General features: G+C 33.1%; 2 protein-coding genes across 4 annotated transcripts; one reads left to right on the forward strand and one right to left on the reverse strand.

Moving 5' to 3' along the window:
* Positions 1-3,651: 3,651 nt before the first annotated feature.
* Positions 3,652-10,488, reverse strand: LOC105645847 (DEA(D/H)-box RNA helicase family protein). 3 transcript variants are annotated; one of them, XM_089720596.1, is made up of 11 exons: positions 10,090-10,484; positions 7,605-8,727; positions 7,259-7,365; positions 6,861-6,919; positions 6,549-6,773; positions 6,206-6,412; positions 6,020-6,106; positions 5,782-5,877; positions 5,486-5,701; positions 4,875-5,057; positions 3,652-4,379 (listed from the first exon to the last, which is right to left on the reverse strand). In XM_089720596.1, the coding sequence occupies exons 2-11, from the start codon at positions 8,705-8,707 to the stop codon at positions 4,149-4,151; spliced, it is 2,514 nt and encodes an 837-aa protein (XP_089576722.1). In that variant the 5' UTR covers positions 8,708-8,727; positions 10,090-10,484; the 3' UTR covers positions 3,652-4,148. The 3 variants fall into 3 exon arrangements, with proteins under 3 accessions (XP_089576722.1, XP_089576723.1, XP_089576724.1); XM_089720597.1 differs by having other exon boundaries at positions 6,861-6,916; positions 10,090-10,483; XM_089720598.1 differs by lacking the exon at positions 5,486-5,701 and having other exon boundaries at positions 10,090-10,488.
* A 6,402-nt stretch (positions 10,489-16,890) lies between these two features.
* LOC105645846 (tyrosine-sulfated glycopeptide receptor 1) lies at positions 16,891-21,736 on the forward strand. Its single transcript, XM_089720199.1, has one exon. It carries the CDS (start codon positions 18,287-18,289, stop codon positions 21,536-21,538), a length of 3,252 nt encoding a protein of 1,083 aa, XP_089576325.1. The 5' UTR covers positions 16,891-18,286; the 3' UTR covers positions 21,539-21,736.
* Positions 21,737-22,291: the final 555 nt, after the last annotated feature.

Here is a 22,291-nt window from a genome sequence, read left to right on the forward strand (position 1 = left end):
TAATTCAGTTGTGAAGTGGGTTTGGTCCCCCTGGAACTTTTCTAAAAGAAACTCCATAAACAGGGTCGATCTCATCTTTGACAGATCCTTGAGGAGCTTGAGCAGGAAAATGCCAAGAAATTTCTGGAGATAATACAGGTTTTGGTGTTTCTTTGGTTTGATCATCTATTTCTCTTTGCAGTTTCAGGTGGCGGCAACTTGAGAGCTGGCTATCAGAAAGGATGATTATCAAGACAAGAAATGTGAGATTTGGACTAGGAATCCGCATGGTTCTTGGTTTTCAGAAGCAGAAAGAAAAGGTAGCACTAAAAATAAGGCAAAGGGAGATGGTTAGAGTTGAGGTATATAAATAGAGGTGGGTGTGTTCTACTGTTCTGTCTTAACCTGTGGCAAGCATAGAGCCAGAACTCACAATTAAGCTTCTGAAGTGGCTGAAATGCCCTTCTCATTTCATCACATTACTATCATAGTATTGAGCAGGCCAAACTGCATGTCAATTTTGAAAGGAAAAGGAATTCTATTAGACTTTTTTGGTAGCTCTTGTTTCTTTCAATAATTTGATTTCTTGTGGATTTTAGATTTACCTAATTTATACTTTGAACTTATGGGTATTAATTTCTATTATATATAAACCATTCATTTTATTTTGTAGCACAAAATTGTACTTATATTGATCTATGGTTCAAATTCAGATTTCAAATATCAAAATTTTGATTTTACCGGAACTAATCATAGCGTTACAGTTTAAATGATGTTAATAATTTTTTATCATAAATGATTAATGTTATATGAATTGAATACTTTTATCAAAAGGACATTCTAGTCTTTTTGATAAGAACCCAATTGAGTGCTAATTTGGAAAACAGTATAGGTGAGGAGCGTTGACTTCATACATATAAAATAGATCTCTCTTATTTCATTTGCTGATTAGGGTTCTGATACTTACATGTATAGATATAAATATATATATATATATATATAGGCTTCTAAGATTTTTATTGTTACAAGTATTATTATTTGTCAACACTTTGGGGTAACATTTCTACAGACACGTGAGACACGTGCTGCACAGACATTGAGATCTAGTGGTTCACACGTTCTTTGTATTCGAATTCTTAGCTTCCCTCACATGTTCTTGCTTCCAAGTTTATAATACAAAATCTCATGCAACAATAAAAGATGGTACCACATAATTAGGATCTTATTAAATACTTGATTGGACTATTTAATTAAGCACGTTTCAATAGTTTAAATATGATTATTAAATAGTGGGAAATCTTTTAATTTTTTAATTAAATAGTTTAGCATCATGAAATATGCAAGAAAATGAGGTAATGGGTTTAGATTATCAGGAGATAATACTAGCTTTTGGTCAATAAAGGATGGATGAGACATTTGGTGTCATTAATATAAATAATAAATTATTTTCAATCCAAGTGAAATAAATTTGGTGCCCAAAATTTTCATGCCACATCAGCTACAGGGTGTTTTTTTTTATTATTATTTCTGAGTTAGTTTTCCCGATTGAGAATCTGTTCGGCAAAATCAGCTGTTTTGATAGTTGTTAGTTATTTGAATAGCGTTTTATGTGTTAAATGTTATGTGAATTAACTTTTTATAAAACGCTATTTTAACCTCTAAAATCTAGTTCAAACATTGAGTTATTGAACACCATAAAAATTAATTTTACCATTTTAATTGATCAAAACGTTAAAAATTACTTAAAAAACTGTTGCCGAACATGGTATGAGTGAAAAATTTGTGTTAGTGTATAACTATAGCTGAGTAATGGTGGTTTTGGAGATTGGCTTGTTTGGGCAGGGTATTTATTTGCCTATTTGGTGAATCCATGTTAAAAAATGTCACCTTCAAGAGGATTTGATTTGGGTAGGGTTTGGTCCACATTGACCCAACGTGCCATTTTTGTCAAAATGCCAAGAGTGTACATTTTGTATTTTATTTTATTGTTTAGGTTAAAAGTAAATTATTTTATATAAGAATCAAATTTAATAATTTCAAATGGTTTCTTCTGAATCAATAGCTTAGTTGTTGCAACATTCCTTAATTTGTAGTTGTTGCCTCCTAAATAGGTACTAATGGGGCCTCAATCAGAAGGTTGGTCCAAAAATCAGATTTGATAATGACAAGATAAACATATCTGCAGACACATTCTTTCCTTACAATGGTTAGGTAAGTTTTTTTATTATATAGAACATTATTTCCAAAACCTAGAATGTTGTGTTTCTTGAAGGATTTTTGCCACTAAGCATTATTGAGAAAGTAGGATAAGAGCAACTAGACCAGATCATGGATCGAACTAATGAAAAAGAATTTTTTTTATTGAAATAAAAGTATTTTTGGCTATAACAAAAAAAAAAAAAAAAGAAGAAATAGAACAATATATAAAAAACTTTTGTTTTCGTTCTATAGACTCGATCGAGACAAGTCTAATCCAACAGCGATTTTTAACATTATGGTGACAAATGGAGGATTTAGATTAAGGAGAAGAAGTGTAGACAAGTTATTCACTACCTACCCATCTTGAACACATTATTGGCTTTGCAATTTGGATCCAAAAAGTCAAGACTAAAAAAAGAATTTAGAAAAAAAAAATTTCATCTCTGTTCACATATCAGATAGATTATCTTTATTTGGGGTAATAAAAAATTTCAAAGAAATGTATGTTTTGAAGGAAGAGTCAATGTTTTGATCATATCAAAATTCAAAGAGGTATGAATGTCAACATCTAAGAATATAAGCAAGTTATATGTAAATTATATATTTTCATTCCATAATTAATGAACTGTTGGAAACATAATTATAATATATAGAATGGTTTGACCAATAGTTATGCATTTTTTGCATATGTGGAAGCCATTACAGGGTGTGTGATAAGTTGCAGGCTGTTCATGTCTACAAGTAACCATCTTGAGCAATTCACAGAAATATTCCAATAAAAGTGCAGAAATAGTTTTAAGAAAAAAAGTTTTGAGTACTGCAAAATGAATGATGATACTGAGAAATTAAAGGGGAAAAAGTGCAGATATATTATATTTCTTGCCCTGATAGCAAGAACATTAAAATAAACAACTGTAAGGCAGAAAAATTGTTTTACTCAGACATAAGGAAAGCTCGAGGTCACCATTTTAGTACCATTGTATCAATATTTCCTCCTGGTTTTTCTTTCTTCTACGGAAGTCTAATTGCATTTCAAGTTCAAAGTTGCGGGTCAACCAAGCATAATAATGAAAATGAAAATTACAATCGTAATGTTTGACATGGAAAGTCATTCCACACGCTTGATAGTAAAAGATTCAATAGGAAATAACAGCGAAGACTTTGATCTTGTAATAGAAAATAAAAGAAAAGAAGAGAAAAAAAAAAAAAAAGGGAGACAGAGAGAAAAAAATGAAAGTATTAATAATATCATTATTTTATTATTATTTTGCATAATATATTAATTATATTATTAACTTCATCAATAATCATACAAAGAAAGAAATTAAACAATATCATATACATCATTAATTATATTAATTTCAGCGCCATCAATGTCTGAATTAAAAGAATATAATTGAAAAAAAAAAAAAAAAACTAAACATTTTGATAAAATCCTTTTTTTTTTTTTCATACCAAAAACAAACATTTAACTTTATAGAGGAACTCCATAAAATTTTATACAACTCAATATTGCAAACAAGGGTACATAAACAAAAACTGGGCATTATTGTTTTTTATGGACTTTGTTTATGCCCTTTCCACTATGGGCTTTCTGTTATCATAAGAGTTTATTACAACCATAAATAGTTTAATTTCGACCTAATAACAAGCACTCTACCCGACGGTTTTCCCAGTAATCTGTATGAATCGTAAATGTGGCTTGGGATCATCCATTGAATGGTTAATAAAATAATGATATGAATATACAGGATTTCATATTAAGAAGAGATGCAACCTAATGCGACAAAAACTCTTCAAAATGGTAACAAAAAACTTGCAGGATTTCACAGTAGCAAGAAAATCAAATCCAGCAACTAGGCCTAGCATATACAAAGTTTTCAGGTTGAATAAAAGTTGAACCTGAATGATTTCACTCATTTTAAGCCAGCCAAAGACAGAAATTTGAATGCTTGAGCTCCTAATAATTATTAGGATCGGATTCGGATACCAGGTATATCTTTCAAACCCATCTTTAGTGCTGTCTTTCTGAACAGAGGAGGAGGCCTTTGCAAACCTATTGACTTGGAAAATTGGTTGGCCAGCTCAACAAGTGTGGTTTTATCCCTGCCAATTTCCCTGATTGAGTTATAATAACCTAGCCAAGCGTGGTATGCTGCTTCTTTGACACTATTGTCAAGCTTCCACATTGAATCCTCCACCTGAAAAGGTAAATAGTTTCCAAAGGTCAAGCAAGAGAAACATGCAAAACGTTATATCTCACTAAGTAGATACAAGAGACCTAAATCCTAGGAGAAATGTATCATCATCAGTCGACAAGGGCAAAATTTTGGACAAAATGTTTAGATAGTGTCAATATCAAGGTTGTATTTTACATACTCAACAGAGGAGATACAGCATATGCTGCATCTGTCAATAAAAGGGCCATCAAATCACATTATAATTCCATAGTTTCGAGTGCATCAGAAGTACGGAGTCAAACCCCCAAAAAATTACTGTTCAATCAATGGCATGACAATATAGACCATCTTTTATTGGCTTCTACATTTAACTTATAAATGTTACATTTCCTTTCAAATAAGAAACTTTTGTTTTGTTGTTAGCTTCAATTTCCACAACCTAAACATTTAAACGTTTAAACAGAATCTAGTATAAAATATACACACAAATGGAATTAAACTAAGTTCGAAATGGACCTTAAGTTTGGTTTCTGGATCTATATCAGGTAAAGGAAGTTTATCAAGAGGCAGGTCTTCCAACTCATCCAGGAAATATTCTTCCCATGGTGCAAGCAATATTATCCCTTCTCCATCTTTGCTTTCACGTCCAGTTCTTCCAAGACGGTGTATATATTGCTCCCGATCAGCAGGAATGCCAACCTGGTTATAGTTAGAATCAACACATTTAGCAGAAATTCAAAGTGAGGCATGCACAGTTAAATATACAAATACTCCTTTCATAAGTAAATTTCAATTTTAATTAGCTCAACGTGACATGAACGACATCAATATGAGTCCAGGCATCTACTTCAAATAACATGATCCATTATTCTTTACAAATTTACTTGCTTTAAGTATCAATTTTGAAGTAATTGTAACCAAAAAAAAAACAATGAGATGTTTATCTCCTGTAACTGAATAGAACTAAACCGAGCCAATTGAGCTACAATTTCATTAGGTGTCTCAGCATTGATCTAATTATGTCATTCTTCTACATCACTCTGTGATAGTACTGTTTCATATGCCAAACATATATTTAAGAAGTTCACATGCAAAACATGAATACATTTACCAAGCTTGATGAATACCTGAATGACCAAAGTAACATCAGGATAATTCATTCCACGGGCTGAAACATCAGATGTGATGAGAATTGACCGTTTCGATTCCTTGAATTCATCAGATATGCGTGTTCTATATAATTGAGGCTTTCTAGAGTGCATCTCCCTAACATTCATTTTCATTTCCCGGAGGAGTGCATACATAAGTGATGTTAACATCCCAGTTGTACAGAAAACAATGACCTGAGTGCAAGTCCAAGTTATTAGCCTCAGGGACATGCATTTTCGAATAAAACAAACTCCAAAAATCTACATCGTTTTACCTTGTAATCAGGTGTTTGTCGGATATGCTCCCTCAAGAGATGATGCACGACTTGAAAATGCAAGTTAAGTGGAACCACCAGGAAAAACTGCTTAACCTGAATTTATAAAAGACAATTCCACTTCAAAAAGGTTGGCATGTGATTTATGGTATTGAAACACCTGACAAATTTGGACATGATAGTAATTGACCAGTAATTTCCATTTGTAATTTATCCTACAATGTATATGATAGCATACCTGAGCAGGAGTTTCCACACAACCAAGTCCCACTGTATCAATGAAAGCATGTTCTCTTTTCAACACAAGCTGAGATATTCGGCGAACCTGCATAATTAAACAAAATCTAGATTTTGAGTGATGTCATGAAACATAAAAGCATATGCATATTTAAAACATCAACGAAGGCATAATGGAAACTCTGACCTCTTTTGGAATTGTTGCTGAGAACATCAGGGATTGCCTCCGACGGGGCAAACAGTCTACAATTTTTTCCACATCTTTCCGAAACCCCAAGTCTAGTAAATGGTCAGCTTCATCGAGTATAAGCATCTTCAAACCCATCAAATGCACAGATATACCACCTTTGTTCTCAACGTGATCCAGCAGCCGACCAGGAGTTGCAACAATTATCTAGAAAAAGTTCAAAGAACGAGGAAATGACTATCAGCAGGTTTTAAAGGATTTCCTCCATTGCTCATTTTGTGTCCACATTAGCACTCTCCATGAACTGGATCAAAGTTTACCCGAATATAGCTAATGGACAAACCTGGCAAGGATCTGATTCCAGGCGTTTCTGGTCATCTTTGAAGCGTGAACCTCCAACTAGTGTTTGTACACCTATGCCATCGTGATACTTCAGCATAGCAATTGCTTCAGCAGCTATTTGACTCGCTAGCTCTCTTGTGGGGCAAAGAATAAGAACGTATATTGGAGAAACCCGTGGATTGGCATTGCCACTTTTTGCTTTCAAAACTGCTTCAATTGCAGGAAGCTGTTGGTATTTAATAACAGAACAGAAAGAAAGAACCTAAAATATGACAATTTAATTCATAGGAATGTCATGGAAGTTGTAATCTACCAAAAAAGCTGCACTTTTGCCTGTTCCCGTTTTGGCTTTAACCAAAGCATCCTTGCCTGCTTCAAATTCAAATCAGAACCATAATTCATTTATTCATTAAATTGAGCAAAAAGAATATCATCCTAAGCAATTCAAATAATAAGCATGTGATCTATGAAAATTGTGATTACTAACTTTGACATACATTGAGAAATCACATATATTCTCTTCATAAAATATTTACAACTACTTATAACTACAATGAATTTTATTTTTCTAAGACAACGTGTTTTTGAAGATCATGCCACCATGACTAAGAAATTTAACATTGATAATAACAGCTTTACTTTGAGCTAATAAATTCCTGAAGTGGATAAACAGCAGGACTAAAGATGAAACGTAAGCCAAAAACAACATACCTTCAAGGCAAGCAGACAAAGTCGCCTCTTGCACCCTGGTCATTTGAACATAGCCAGCTGCTGTAAGTGCCTTCACAGTCAAAGAAGACAATCCACATTCATCAAATCTGAGGAAAGAAAAGCAGAAAATCACCAATTAACAGTCTGACCCACAAAGTAGTTACATTATAAAATTGAGAAACCATTTTGTTTCCCAGTCTTAAATCCTAAAGCCACCGCCAGTCACAAGTTGTAAAAGTTCTTTCTTTTTCAAATTATTTTTCATATTAGCAAAGAGAAAATTTAAGTAGATGAAAACAATCAATTCTACTTCTACTTACTATTATGAAATGATCAAATCACTTACCTTCTATGACTGAGAATCGATTCTTCCTCACCTTTCTCACTATTTTCCTCCTCGTTTCTAGCCAACTTTTTCTTCCCGAGCTCACGCCTTAGCAACTCCACCTCCCTTGCGAAATTTGTCTCGTCCTCAAGCTCTTTTAGTGGCACCCTTTTCGTCATCTTCATATCATACTTCCCCAAAGCAGCTCTACTCCCGATCGCCCCCACACTTCTCCCTCGCCTTTCTCCCTCATCATCTGAATCAAACCCATAATCTTCATCCTCGTGATCACTAGAAGAACTCTCATTTCTCCAAGATCTCCTCAGTTTATGAGAAGAGAAGCTCCTGTGCTTCTTTAAATCACTCGCTTTTCTTGAATTACTTGCGTTCCCAAGCTTGTCTGCCGAGTCATCTGCGAAATTCTTTGCTGAATGATCTCCCAAACCATGACCCAATTCATTGTCGCTGGTACTCTTATTCCTCCTAAATTTCCTCTGTTCTGGCACCAAATTAGGTTGAAAGTGCTTCATCGAATCACTTTTAGAGCCAAAATCCGAACCTCTCTGCATTGAATAATCCCTTGTTTTTGTGTAATTATGACTATTAGTGAAGTTCTCGCAATTCTGAGATATGTTAACTCCCCCTGATATAAGTTTCCTCAAATCAATTGGCGAATTGATCGATGTCGGCCGTTGATTTGGCCCGCTTAGTTCAGGCCTTTCACTTGATTTCGCCAATGAAGATTTCAACGGGCCGTCGTTTTCATTCCATAAGTCTTCGGCTCCTTCTTTCATGAAACGATCAGCAAGGGCTTTGATGTGGTTCTCGGGGCTCATGGGGCTGTAACTAGTAGTGTTTGTATCCGGGTTCAAATTCGGGTCAGGTTTTCCCGCCAGTTTGGCTCGGATGTTTGAGCGGATTCGAGCTTCATAGAGTTGTTTCTCTTGATCAAGAAGTCGCTTTTCCTTCTCTTTGGCTCTTTTCTCATGGAGGCGTTTCCATTGCCACTTGTTTAGTCCACCGGGGAAAGTCCGTGGACCGCCGCCCATGAACCGGACAAATATTCGGGTATGGAGCATACCTGAGATGGTTCTTGAGTGTTGAAGGAGGATTGACGTGGACATGGTAGAAACCAGACAAGATACTGCTTTCAAGAAGATGAATTAGCAAGGTTTTAGGGTTAAGAATTAAGAAATAGCATAACAGGTTTTGCAAATACTATAAGACTTCAAATTTGAGTGATCAAAAGCACAATTTATTTTATTAACTGCTTTACCTAATTTGGTTTATCTTTCAATGTTTGACAGTTTACATGCAACTTACAATAGTATATTATGAATAATGGTTTCAATTATATAATTACAATAACCTTTGTTCTCGGTCACATGATATTACTTGTCAGATTCATGTATATGTATTCTTTATAATAAAATGCAAAGAATGTCATAATTGACCTTTCTCATAATTTTTCACAAGACTTGATGCTAAAATACATCACAGCTCATTGTAATGACTCATCACCACATCATTGGCTTCAATGTTCAACTAAAGGTAAATAAACAACCACAAAACGGTTTTGCAATCAAGTCATAAGTGTTTTCTGATCAGGTTAAGAGGCCCAAAAATATATTCGAAGCCATTATTTTGATTTACTAATTGTTTATATATAATTTTTTTCAACAACTCAATTATCTCAATTTTTTTTTTCAATTCAATCCAGAAATTTTATTTTTATCCAAATCCAAGCTAATCGAAATTTAAAAGGTCATCAATTGAATAACTGTTTGCCAAATTGTCATCAATTAAATAACTATTGACAATAATATCATAATTCATAACTCATCTAACAATGTCAAAACATTCCATAAACAGAAGTGGAAAAACATAAAAACATAAGATCAAACAGCTAAGGGTAAGGCATGAAACCACTTATAGATGCTCGTAAATAATCATTTTGATATCTGATGCTAAAAAAATAACAGTAGCATTACTGCTATAGCTCATACTGTTAACACCAAAGAAAAAAAAAAAATTTATGGACAAATTTGACCTTTGTTTACAAATTCAAACAATATCTTTTTAATGGCTAAACCGTTCCAATTACCACAAACTTTACCAGTTGTTATTGCACCCTCAATTGAACTTCAATCCCTCAAGTACCCCAAACTTTTGTCACAATGCACCCTAAAATCAAAATTGGTCAAAATTCAGCTTAAAAAATTTTAATGGGGTTCCCACATCCTCTCTCTACTCCATGAGAGGTTCTGTTTCCTCCGTTGCAATTATCGGAATTATGATCATATGCATATACATATCCATGAATATTTAGAGATGGTAATCACCAAATTTTTATCAATTTCATTAACCATTCTGTGATACAACTTCAAAATCCCCAAAAATTTTAATTCAAATCCCTAATCTTTCTACTTAGCAATTTCTTCAACAAAACTGGAAATTAGTTGATGCAAATGGACTATTAAGCTAAAAGGGATAAATGTCAACTCACCTAATCAGGCGGAGTCGCCGGAAATGGCACGCCAGGCTAGAAAACACCACCTAACCTTTCTCCTCCTTTCCTTGCTTCGCAAATAGCAGGTCTCGCAAACAAAAAACAGAGCCTGGGATGAGGAGAGGAGGTCGAGAATGAAGAGAGAGCAGCTCCTGGCGCCGGCCTTGACCTTTAATTGGCCGGAATTTGGAGGAGGATGGTGGCTACTAGCCTACTATGAACGAGTGATCACGGGTTGAGCATCTTGGGAATAACGGGTTGGGTCCGGTTTGAGACTGTTACTGGGCTGGGCTTGAGGTTGGATCTCGGGACGGAGATACGAAGAGAAGGCACCTCTCTCGTGGCGTCAAGTAACAATGGAGGAGAGAGAGAGAGAGAGAGAGGAGGGAACCCTAATAATTTAATTTAAAATTTCTAATTGAATAAAATGAAAAACATACCGTGCAAAATAAATAAATATATATATATATATATATTAAATAAAAAATTTTTTAATTTTCATACATAGCCTTGTTTTATAACATTAAAATAATTAAAAATAAAATTTATTTATTATTATATATTTAACGTTAATTAGCATTTCCAAAATTGAATAAAAAATATCTATAATCTACGCTATAAATATATATCATTTTTCTATTTAAAATTAAATTAAACTTTCTAATAGAATTTAGATTAAATAGAAATTAATATAACAATAAAAATTAAACTATATTTATTTTAACCAATATTAAAGTTTTCAATGATATTTTTGTCGATCCATACATTTAGTAGGGGCACTTTAGAAACTCAATATTCCTCATTCATATTTTTATATATATTAGTTTTTTTTTTATGACATGTGTTGCACATTAACTATGCTCGTTATAAGTTCATTATTTATAGTTGTTTATTTTTTTTATTTATATAATATTAAAGTATAAATTCTTATTTGGATTGAGTGGTTAAATTATGTTGCACTTAATATATATAGCAAATAGTTTTTTTTTTCTTATATGTCAATATATTGTTTCATATAGTTTTTATTATATATTAATTGCTTTCATTTTTATTTTCAAGAAAAATCAAATTAATTTATAAAAATCATCATATAACTTCTATTATACATTTTATAATTAATTTACATATTTTGTTAATAACTTTCACTGCAATCTCTTGTAGTAAATAAATATAAGTTAATAGAGGAATAAGAAAACAATCTAATAGATCAAATTAAATATTTATAAATAATAATTATTTTTTATTTTTTTACCCAATCAAAATCATGAAGCATTTTAAAAAATTATTAATAAAATTATATTCTTTAATAGAAATAGAATTTGAATTATATAAGATGTCAATATAGCTAATTAAATTTGAGATGTTTAAAAATAATAATTTTTCATCTCATTTTTTGGCTAACCAAATTAGAGTGCAATTTATAATTAAAAAAAAATTTAATCATATCATTTTTAAATCAAATCTGAATCATCCACATATATTTATTTAAAATAAATTCAAAAAATATAAAATTTTTTAAATCCCTCATTTAAATATATTATTTAAAATAATAAGTTGAAGCTAAATTATAAATAATAATAATAATAAAAATAAATTATTAAAATTTATTAACTTTTTATTAATATTTTATATAATAATATAATGAAATATGAAAACATTTAAAATGCTTAATTATTTATATTTATTTATCTATTAAAAAAACTAAAAAAAAAAAACATCAATCAATTTATATAATTATTATATATATATATATATATATATAAGTTAAAATTTTTTTTAATTGATTAAAGCTAATGTTATTTTAGAATATTTCAAATTTCACAAACATAATATCAGCAATTTCATTATTTCTCATCATTTCCACTTATATATACATATATATACACACCAAAGGTTTAATCATCTCAAAATGAATTTGAATTTAGAATTACTAATATTTTAATGTTAAAAGTTTTTTTTATTTACGGAGTGGCTCAATGGGCAAATGAAATATTTTTAGATTAGACAATACAGATAGCTCTCTCATTTACTCATCAAATTAATAAAATTTAATTATTATTATTTTACATAATTTTATATTGAAATTTACTATATATAAAGTCAATTTCACTAAGCAAATTGATCTATCTTGTCACAAAATTGTTGAAGTGACCACTAACATAGAAACAAATTAAGCAAACCATAAAACTCAATCCTCCATAAATGGAAATAAATTTTACAAATCATACCAAAATAAGTTGCAATTTTAAATTATTAATATTATTCAAATACCAAATTTATAATTTCAAATCCAATTCTGTTATCCAAATTTAATTTAGTGGAAATTTACATTTGAAATGAATAAAAAATTTGAATTTAAATTTCAATATATACATAAAATTAAAAATAAAAGAAAATACTAATATAAATGTGAAAAATTATTCTATTTAATTATTTTTATTCTTTCATCTAAATAATACAAAAGTAAGGATATTACAAAAGTAAATTCTTAGATAAATAGGTGAACTAGGTTTGAGTTAGCCACAAAATTAGCACGAATAATCCTGATGTGATGACTTGATCCATCCACCAACACACTAATAATAGTAAGTTCCTCTTTGTCCAACATAAATGTTTTGTGCTCATTTTAGACATTAAAAAGAGTTGACTCCGTGGTTATCGGTTAAAATTAATAACTGTCGATCTTAATTTTTGTCTTCACTGTCCATCTATTTAATTACAATAATGAATTTCTGACATTCAAATCATATCTTATCTTTCTTTATTTTAATTTCTTTCCAACCAAACCACCATCTGATTACCACTACCATTTTAATTTTTTAACAATCTTCTTTCCTTTTGAGAAAATAAAAATAACCTTCTTAAAACTTGGCCTTTTTATTAATTTATTTTTTAGGAGATATAAAAACTAATATTCTAATTCAAAATATAAAACCACATATTAAAAATTATTAATATTTTAAAATTGTATCTTAAAAAGAAACTTTTCAGCACATTGAATTATTTGTTAAAGTGATTTGAATCGGAACTAACGTATTATATAGTAGCTATATATAGTTTGTTTAGTAAATGGTTTCTATTATATTAAACATAGAACTTCCTTGAATGAATTGATATTTTGTTCTGAACAATCAGTTTATTAATTTCTGTAGTTCAGCAAGCAAAAACATGACACAGTCAATAGAAACCAAGTAATTACTACTTTAGATGAAGAAATGAAATAAAAGAAATCCTATAAAAAGAAAATTTTGATAAAATATCTCACTGCCTTGATGTATAAATATACAATCGGTTTTCTCTCTTCTTGCAATCTCTCCATTTGCCACCCAACGGAAAATTAACCCGAAAACTAGCTAACAAATCAGATCACACATTTGCTTCCCTGTAGATCTGAGACACACGACGATGCCAAGCTCTTTTGACTCCCGCTTGATAAACTCCACGAGCGACTGACACACCAGAGGAACAGTGACCTGCCCTTTAATCATCGATCTTCATCACCAGCTCATTATCACTTTGAAGGAGGGAAAGAAAACCACCATTCTTTGCCAGCTTCAGACCTTCATAAACGCTCCATAGTTCAGCCATAGGGACTGAACAGACCCCTAAGTTGGCAGTAAAGCCAATACCCATCTCTAATAATGCCACATCTGTATTCATTTTAAACGAATCTGAGGGTGGAGGCCACCAACTTATCCACTGCTGCAACCGCAGAGGCCGATCACGGTGACTGAGAACTTGGCCTTGCTTCACGCATGTAACTTCAAAGGCATATCGATGTCCCATAATGCTATTTGCAAGGGAAGCCACAGTTTGAGAGTGCCCAAAAAAAATTACCTTATTTCTGTACTCCACAGAAAAAATCATCTTGATCCCAGCAACTAGCCTTGCTTTATTTTCTGTTTCTTTTTTCAAATTTAACTTAGTTTTAGCTGTTTGCTACTAAAATCTATACTCTTATAACATCAACTTTTCAGCTTTTTGATATTTGCTAGCGAAGGAATACCTTATCCCTAAACTCTCCATTACAGCCTTTCTTTCAAATCTTCTTCCAAATCTCATGCAACAGAAACCTCAGATCTCTCTCATCTAAAACAAAACCAGACTGTTATAACCACCAATAGCCTCAACTCGTTTTTCTTCCTCCTCAAGGTACAAACTCTTTTCATTTTTTGTTTCTTTGTTTGGATTTCAAATAAAAATTATTTCTGAACATTTTTGGATTTTGGTTTTTCTTTTGTTTAATGGAATCAACTTAATTAGATATGGTGTTATTGATAAGGTTTTGTGTTTAGAATTTTATTAAATGAAAAGTTTGACAAGCTTATGGATTTTTATATATGTGTTTATATAAAGAAGGAGATAAACAAGTTTATATATGTGTTTATATTTACTCTTTTTATTTTTCACGAGGGTTTCTGAAATTTGAGTTACACATATATAGGGTGTAATTTTATTGGGTAATTCAAATTGTCGTAATTTGATGTGAGTTATAGAATTATTGTATGTGCAACTTTTCACTTGATATAAAATCTTACTATCTATATATATATATATATAATCCTGAAATAAAAAATAAGTTCAAGACGCTTTCTACGTCAGCATTTCTATTTATCTTTTTTCATAGAATTTTGAATTTTCTTTCAAATTTTATTTCTTTTTACTATAATTTGATTGGATGTTAATATTATATAATTATAAAACCATATTTACATATTTTCTATAACAAAACAATATATTGAATTTTAAAATTAAGAGATTATCTTTAGATGCAGAGATTTATCTGATTTTTTTTCTTCTTTATATCAATAGATTCTTTCTTTTTTCCCTTGAAGTATCTCTCTTTATGGTCTCCCGTTTTACTAATGTCATGCTTATCAATATTTATATATGCTTCAAATTTGACAAACGACCACCTGCAAACTGTTTCATGCATTAATTACGTGACTAGTCAGTTTTCAACAAATTCTTATTGGGTTTGTAAAATGTTAAGAGGGTAATAATGCAAATATGTGGAAATTAAGGTACATGAACACCGGGTCTAAGCAGCATTTTGATGATTCAAATTTGAAGCATATATTTCTGCAACTAATTTGGCTCTGAATAAGATCAACTTTAGTAACTCTCTTGATTGGAACTATACCAACTGGACAATCTTTACCGTTTTGCCATATGTCTAATTTATGTTTCAAGACTGATGAATAATTACTGTTAGATTATAGCCGATTTCGAGTGGGACCCGTGGAAAAATACCGGTGGTAAAAGTAAAATAAAATTACTATTACTACATATACCTCTAATAATTTCGTGTTGAATATTGACGATCGAATCCATCAGAAATAATAATCACGGTAAAAATTAAATAATTACCGTAAATGCCAGATGAAAAAATAAGAACACCGAGATTTACGTGGTTCACCCTTCAACTGTTATGGGCTACTTCCACGGCACAAAAAACTCCGAATAAATCTTCTACTAAAAATAGTAGGTACAAAAGAGATTACAAAAATAGTGGTACTCTAAGTGTTTAACAAAAAACACCCCAAAATTTCAATCCTCACTATTTTCTCTCTTTTCCAATTTTAGGAACCCTTTCCTAAAATTTTCTATACACTCTATATATTTCTATACTTTTGTTTTTGTACGCTTTAATAAAGGAAAACCTTCTCCTTTTTATAGGAGAAGGGGACGCAGTGGACGCGTTAATCACGCGTCCACTTGTCCTTTTTTTCTTTCTTTCTTTGGCACCATCCTTTGAATAACAAAATGAACGTGTTTTTTTTTTTTCTTTCTTTCTTATTTCTTCGGCATTCTCTTTTTGACTGCCACCAAAACAAAAAACGTGTTTTATATTTTTTTCTTTTTAAATGTGTGTGGGTCCCACATGTCGGAGGGACCCCACAATAATTACTTTGCCTCCTTCATGTAGGATAGGAAGTAGGTTTCATCTGCAATATTTCAACCGTAAATACTAAATATTTAATTTAGATTAAAGAATGAAGAAGATTTAAAAGAAAGAAAGAAAAAGAAAAAAAAAAAAAAAACTGAAATGATAAGGATGATCAAATGCAGGTTGCTTGTAGAAGTCAACACAATCATATGTATCTCCATATGTTGTCTGCATGTATGAAAATATCAACAAGACAGAATATTATGATATAAATCAATTATATAAAAAAGGGTTAATTTCTGACGAGAATGGTTTCTACTGCTGGCTTAGTAAGGCGTTTAAGCTCCTCCTCCAATTCTAAATCCTCTTCTGCTGATAGTCTTCTGCCTACGACTCTATTAATAAAATAACTGTTGTTAATAAAATTTAATTTTGCATTAATAAAATTTGAATTTGTCATATAACGACAAGATATAATTCCTTTTAAGTTGTGCATAAAAGGAATGAGAATCATATTTATAATAGTATGAGATAAATTCCTCTTAATTACTCCATCCATCCTAAAATTATTCCCCAAATTACTTTTTTCTGGCATTTCACGACACAATAGAAGCGACTCTCAGCCCGCTTCTTCTGTATTGGGCCAGATTTGGTATATGGGCCTAAATATTGGGCTTGGAAGTCCAGTAATTCTGCATTGGATTTGGACAGGATTGTTGTCTTCTCTCGCGTGCTCCTCTCTCTGGCCCTCTATTACTACCACATGACATCTTAAGAAAATTACTATTTGAGCATTTAAATATTAAAATTCTCCTAAAAAAAAAAAAAAAAAAACATTAAAAATTGCAGCCTTTCGGAAGTAATTATGTACAGACAAAATAACATGGTCTTTGTATTCTTCTCATCGTTTTCTAATATGAGTTTCAGATCTTATATTCATAATTTTAATTGGGAACTGCTCTTTTCTTTACTGTAGGAGTAATATGAGTTTCAGATCTTCTATTTCTGATTTTAATTTTCAAATTCAATAGTTTGTGCTCCGAGAGAGAACTCACCTACTCATGTACAGTCAAACTGAGAGGTGATTCAATAAAAAATGAAGTTGAACAGTGGTAACTGATCTGCGATGAGTTAGCCGAGGATTTACAGCTTCGGACTGGTGGAGTTGGTGTGATGGTGGAGCTGGGTGTTTCACCGCCACAGATCCATTGACGGTCTATGATAACGACGCATCGCACGCCGTTTAAAACCAATCACGTCGTCGTATTTATATTTGTTTGGTATTGTCCTCTACCTTTATCCATCAAGTAGCCTTATTACTATTGTTGTTAATAATAATTTCAAAAAAAAAAAAAATTGTTATTGATAATTATTTTCTCTGCTGCAAGCTGCAGCATCTGAAGTAAAGATCTTAACTTGGCAAAGTTAGGACATGGACTTATCAGGAATAGAGATTTAAGTAGTGCAGGAGTGGCAATTTTATTGGTGATGGATGGTGATGTGGTCAGCTCCAAACTCTAATGCAAATATGATATTCATACTCGGCCACTTGTTTCTGTCTGCCACTTGCAACCATTGCCTATCCCCTCCAAGCACCAATTTTTTAAACAACTATATAATCGAGTCCAAATAACTCAGCAACCAATACCTTCCATACAATATAACATAAAACAAAAGTGAGGGTCAGGGCAGCCATTAAAATATTTACACCAAAAGAAAATCAATATAAACAAGAATCAATATTCGGTTCAGAATAAAGAGTTTATTAGCCATTAAAAGAGTTCTTGGACCTTTGATTCTTTTTTTATCTTAACCTGACTTTGATTCTTTCTTTTATAGTTCAATAACACAGTTGTTTTTTTTTATATGGGTACGGTCATCAATCAATCAATCATCCTTCAAAGAAAAAAGTCCACACCACCACGACGCACTACCAGCCGCCCCAAAAGTAAACGCTCATGATATATACTAATATACTGCTACTTCAATATTTGGGTGGTGCATACTTTTTCTGTTCTTTAGTTTATTACTAATATTTTGTGTATTGCCTTGGTGCCATTATAATATCAATGACTAACGTCATGCCCCCCAAAAATACGTTGTCTCCTACCTCCACCTCTCTTACTTCATTTTCCATTTCTTTCTTTGGTCAATGGGTGTTCTACCGCAATCTTCATATCTCTGTTATTCTACAACTACAAGCTACCTTTGAGATCAGATAATCATGTACTTGGTCTACTTTTTCTCCTCCTCTTCTTCCCCTTCCTTATACCTTGTTCTTGCTTTTGTTCTTTTGTCCCAGTGATGGGGATGATTACGATTGATGTTAAAGACAATAACTTTCTTGGTCTTTCTTGCTTGGGTTATCCAATAATACCAAGACCAAGAATCATGGTCTTGTTGGTTCTGGTATTAATAATATTACTTTCACTGCCTTCTAGCCATGCTGCAGTTTTCTGCAATCAAGATGATCATGATTCTCTTCTGCCCTTTTTCTCTAACGTATCCTCTTCTTCTTCTCCTTTGAATTGGTCTGCTACTATTGATTGCTGCCTTTGGGAAGGAGTTGAGTGTGATGTAACTGACGGTAGAGTCACTCGTCTTTGGTTACCCTTCAAAGGCCTTACTGGCTTTCTCTCACCTTCTCTTGCCAATTTGACCCATCTATCTCAACTCAATCTCTCTCATAATAGACTTTTTGGTCCTCTTCCTCCCAGCTTTTTATCTTCTCTCGATAGTCTCCAGATTCTTGATCTCAGCAATAATCGTCTATATGGGGAAATACCGTCTTCTCATGAAAATAGCACCAATACAGCTATCCAGATAGTGGACTTATCTAGCAACCACTTTAGTGGGGTAATTCCATCCAACTCGATTCTCCAGGTAGCTAGGAATATGAGTAGCTTCAATATTAGCAACAATAGCTTCATTGGCCAAATTCCGTCCAACATCTGCATTGTTTCTTCTTACACCCTGACCATTCTCGACTTCTCTGACAATGATTTCAATGGCAGTATTCCCTTTGGAATAGGGGAATGTTCCAATCTGAGGATTTTCTCTGCAGGTTTCAATAATCTCTCAGGGACAATTCCTGAGGATATTTACAACGCTGTCTTGCTGGAACAACTCTCATTACCTCTCAACAACCTGTATGGTATCATCAGCGATTCCTTGGTCAATCTGAGGAACCTCAGAATTCTTGATCTATACTCTAATCAGTTGACTGGCTCAATACCACAAGATATTGGCAAGCTCTCTGAATTGGAACAGTTGCAGCTTCACATCAACAATCTCACAGGTTCTCTGCCTCCATCTCTAATGAATTGTACTAAACTAGTGACATTGAATTTGAGGGTCAATTTTTTAGTAGGGGAGCTCTCTGCCTTCAATTTCTCTTCATTTTTCCGACTTAGCATCCTTGATCTCGGTAACAACAACTTCACAGGTAATCTTCCTAAAAGTCTTTATGCTTGTAAATCGCTAAGAGCAGTTAGACTTGCCTATAATCAGCTGGAGGGACAGATTTCACCTGAAATACAAGCACTAGAGTCTCTGTCTTTTCTGTCTGTTTCTTACAACAACTTAACCAACCTTACTGGAGCAATCCGAATTATGATGGGCTGTAGTAACCTCACTACTCTTATACTCTCTGTGAATTTCATGCATGAAACCATACCAGATGAAGAGGCATTAAACTCAACTGGATTCGAGAACCTCCAGGTTTTTGCCCTGGGTGCTTCTCAACTGTCTGGCCAAGTACCCACTTGGCTAGCCAAGCTCAAGAACCTAGAAATCTTGGACCTGTCTGTTAATCGAATCACAGGTTTGATTCCCAGTTGGTTAGGTAGTCTGCCAAGTCTTTTCTATATAGACTTGTCTTGTAACCTCCTATTTGGAGAATTTCCAAAGGAACTCACAGGATTGCCAACACTAGCATTTAAAGGGACTAGTGAGCTAATTGGTCGGAGTTATCTTCCATTACCTGTGTTTGCACAGCCCAATAACGCTACCTATCAGCAGTACAATCAACTGTATAACTTACCACCAGCTATATACTTGGGAAACAACAGCCTTAGTGGAGATATCCCAATAGAGATTGGCCAATTAAAGTTTATCCATGTGCTGGATTTTAGTAATAACAACTTCTCTGGCAACATTCCTGATCAACTATCAAATCTCACCAACTTAGAGAAATTGAATCTCTCTGGAAACAAGCTATCTGGAGAAATCCCTGCATCACTCAATGTTCTCCATTTCTTATCTTCATTTAGTGTCAGTGATAACAATCTTCAAGGACCTATACCATCTGGAAGTCAGTTTGATACCTTTCCAGTTTCGAGCTTTATGGGAAATCTGGGATTGTGTGGTCCAATTTTACAGCGTTCGTGCTCCAATTCATCAGAACCTTCCCATCCTAGTACGCGCCATAAAAGAACAAACACAAAACTTCTTGTTGGACTTGTACTTGGAAGCTGTTTTGCAACCGGTTTATTTATTGCTGGGCTGGCTCTGTGGATATTGTCAAAGAGAAGGATCATTCCAGGAGGGGACATGGAAAACATAGAGATGGATACGCTTTCTAGCAACTCCATATTGCCTCTTGACTCTGACAAAGATACTAGCCTGGTTATATTGTTCCCTAACAATACTGATGAACTCAAGGATCTGACCATATCTGAACTCTTAAAGGCCACTGGCAATTTCAATCAAGCAAACATTATTGGCTGTGGTGGTTTTGGTTTGGTCTACAAAGCAACATTGGCAAACGGGACCAAGCTGGCTATTAAGAAACTCTCGGGAGAAATGGGTCTCATGGAAAGGGAATTCAAAGCAGAAGTAGAGGCTTTATCCACAGCACAACACGAGAATCTGGTTTCATTGCAAGGTTACTGTGTGTATGAAGGTTTTAGGCTGCTTGTGTATTCCTACATGGAAAATGGAAGTTTGGATTACTGGTTACACGAGAAGGTTGATGGTGCATCCCTGTTAGACTGGCCAACTAGACTTAAGATTGCAAGAGGAACAAGCCGTGGTCTTGCTTACATGCACCAAATATGTGAGCCACACATTGTTCATCGCGATATAAAGTCAAGCAACATCCTTCTTGATGACAAGTTCGAAGCACACGTAGCAGATTTCGGATTGTCTAGGTTGATTCTTCCCTATCATACTCATGTTACAACAGAGCTGGTTGGTACTCTAGGTTATATTCCTCCGGAATATGGGCAAGCATGGGTAGCCACATTGAGAGGAGACATGTATAGTTTTGGGGTTGTAATGCTTGAGTTGCTGACTGGAAAGAGACCTGTGGAGGTATTCAAGCCAAAAATGTCAAGAGAATTGGTCGGCTGGGTCCTGCAAATGAGGAGCGAAGGCAAACAAGACCAAATCTTTGATCCTATCTTAAAAGGAAAGGGATTTGATGATGAAATGCTGCAAGTGCTAGATGTTGCCTGTAAGTGTGTAAATCAGAACCCTACAAAGAGACCAACTATTAAGGAAGTTGTCGAGTGGCTGAAAAATGTAGGTTCAAACAGAAACCACAATAAGGATTAGGAAATGCCCTTCTGCACATATAAGAATACAGGTATATATATATATATATATATATTGTTTGCACAGAATGTCTGGTTCTGATTGTATAGTTTCACATCATTTTACTGTTGTAAATGTGAATTTCACTTATCATACTAGTCTAAAGATTTAGAAAAAGAAGAAAATTTAAATCAAAGTGATATGGTTGTTTTCTTAGAATCCATATGCAGCTAAACATCACTTATCAAATTAATGCAGTAGCAGCAGGTTATGCAACATAAGTTTCCATCCAATTTCTATAATCTTCAAATTACTCTAACCCGTTTTTCGGTATAAATAAATTTACAAGTGACCATTTTCATCTATACCAAATATGAAACTTGAAATTCACGTGCATTTCATAAACATTTTGTAGAATTTTTAAATCAATTGTAAGCAAAGATTCTGATAATCCTTACTAAAGCTTCAAGTAGAATATATACATAAATTGAAGAAGGAAAACAGATTTTTGAATCATGAACCACAGTAAATCGATAATGGAAGAACAGAAGAAGCCTGCTTTGGAACAAATTCAAGTTGTTAATATGGAATGAAGTGAAATCACTGTAATATGAACCACCATTAACAATTTCAAGTATCACCATATTCATTCGTTTTTTTTTTTTTTTTTTTTTTTTTTGGCTCTCCATTGGATACTGGGTAGGAGTCAAAACATTATGGGTTTGACCTTCCTATGTAGGCTTCAGTACCAGGTATTTTGAGGGAATGAAGTGC

This window comes from Jatropha curcas, chromosome 4, assembly GCF_041381405.1.
Source record: "Jatropha curcas cultivar XTBG-Jc1 chromosome 4, XTBG_Jcur_1.0, whole genome shotgun sequence".
Lineage (NCBI taxonomy): Eukaryota > Viridiplantae > Streptophyta > Magnoliopsida > Malpighiales > Euphorbiaceae > Jatropha > Jatropha curcas.

Bases quoted from the DNA above. Each gene is read 5' to 3' on its own strand.
- LOC105645847 (XM_089720596.1), bottom strand. From the start codon at position 8,707: ATGTCCACGTCAATCCTCCTTCAACACTCAAGAACCATCTCAGGTATG. The intron at 6,774-6,860 runs GTAGATTACAAC...AAATACCAACAG, and splicing joins GCAAAAGTGCAGCTTTTTTG to CTTCCTGCAATTGAAGCAGT. The intron at 5,878-6,019 runs GTATGCTATCAT...TTATAAATTCAG, and splicing joins GTGTGGAAACTCCTGCTCAG to GTTAAGCAGTTTTTCCTGGT.
- LOC105645846 (XM_089720199.1), top strand. From the start codon at position 18,287: ATGGGGATGATTACGATTGATGTTAAAGACAATAACTTTCTTGGTCTT.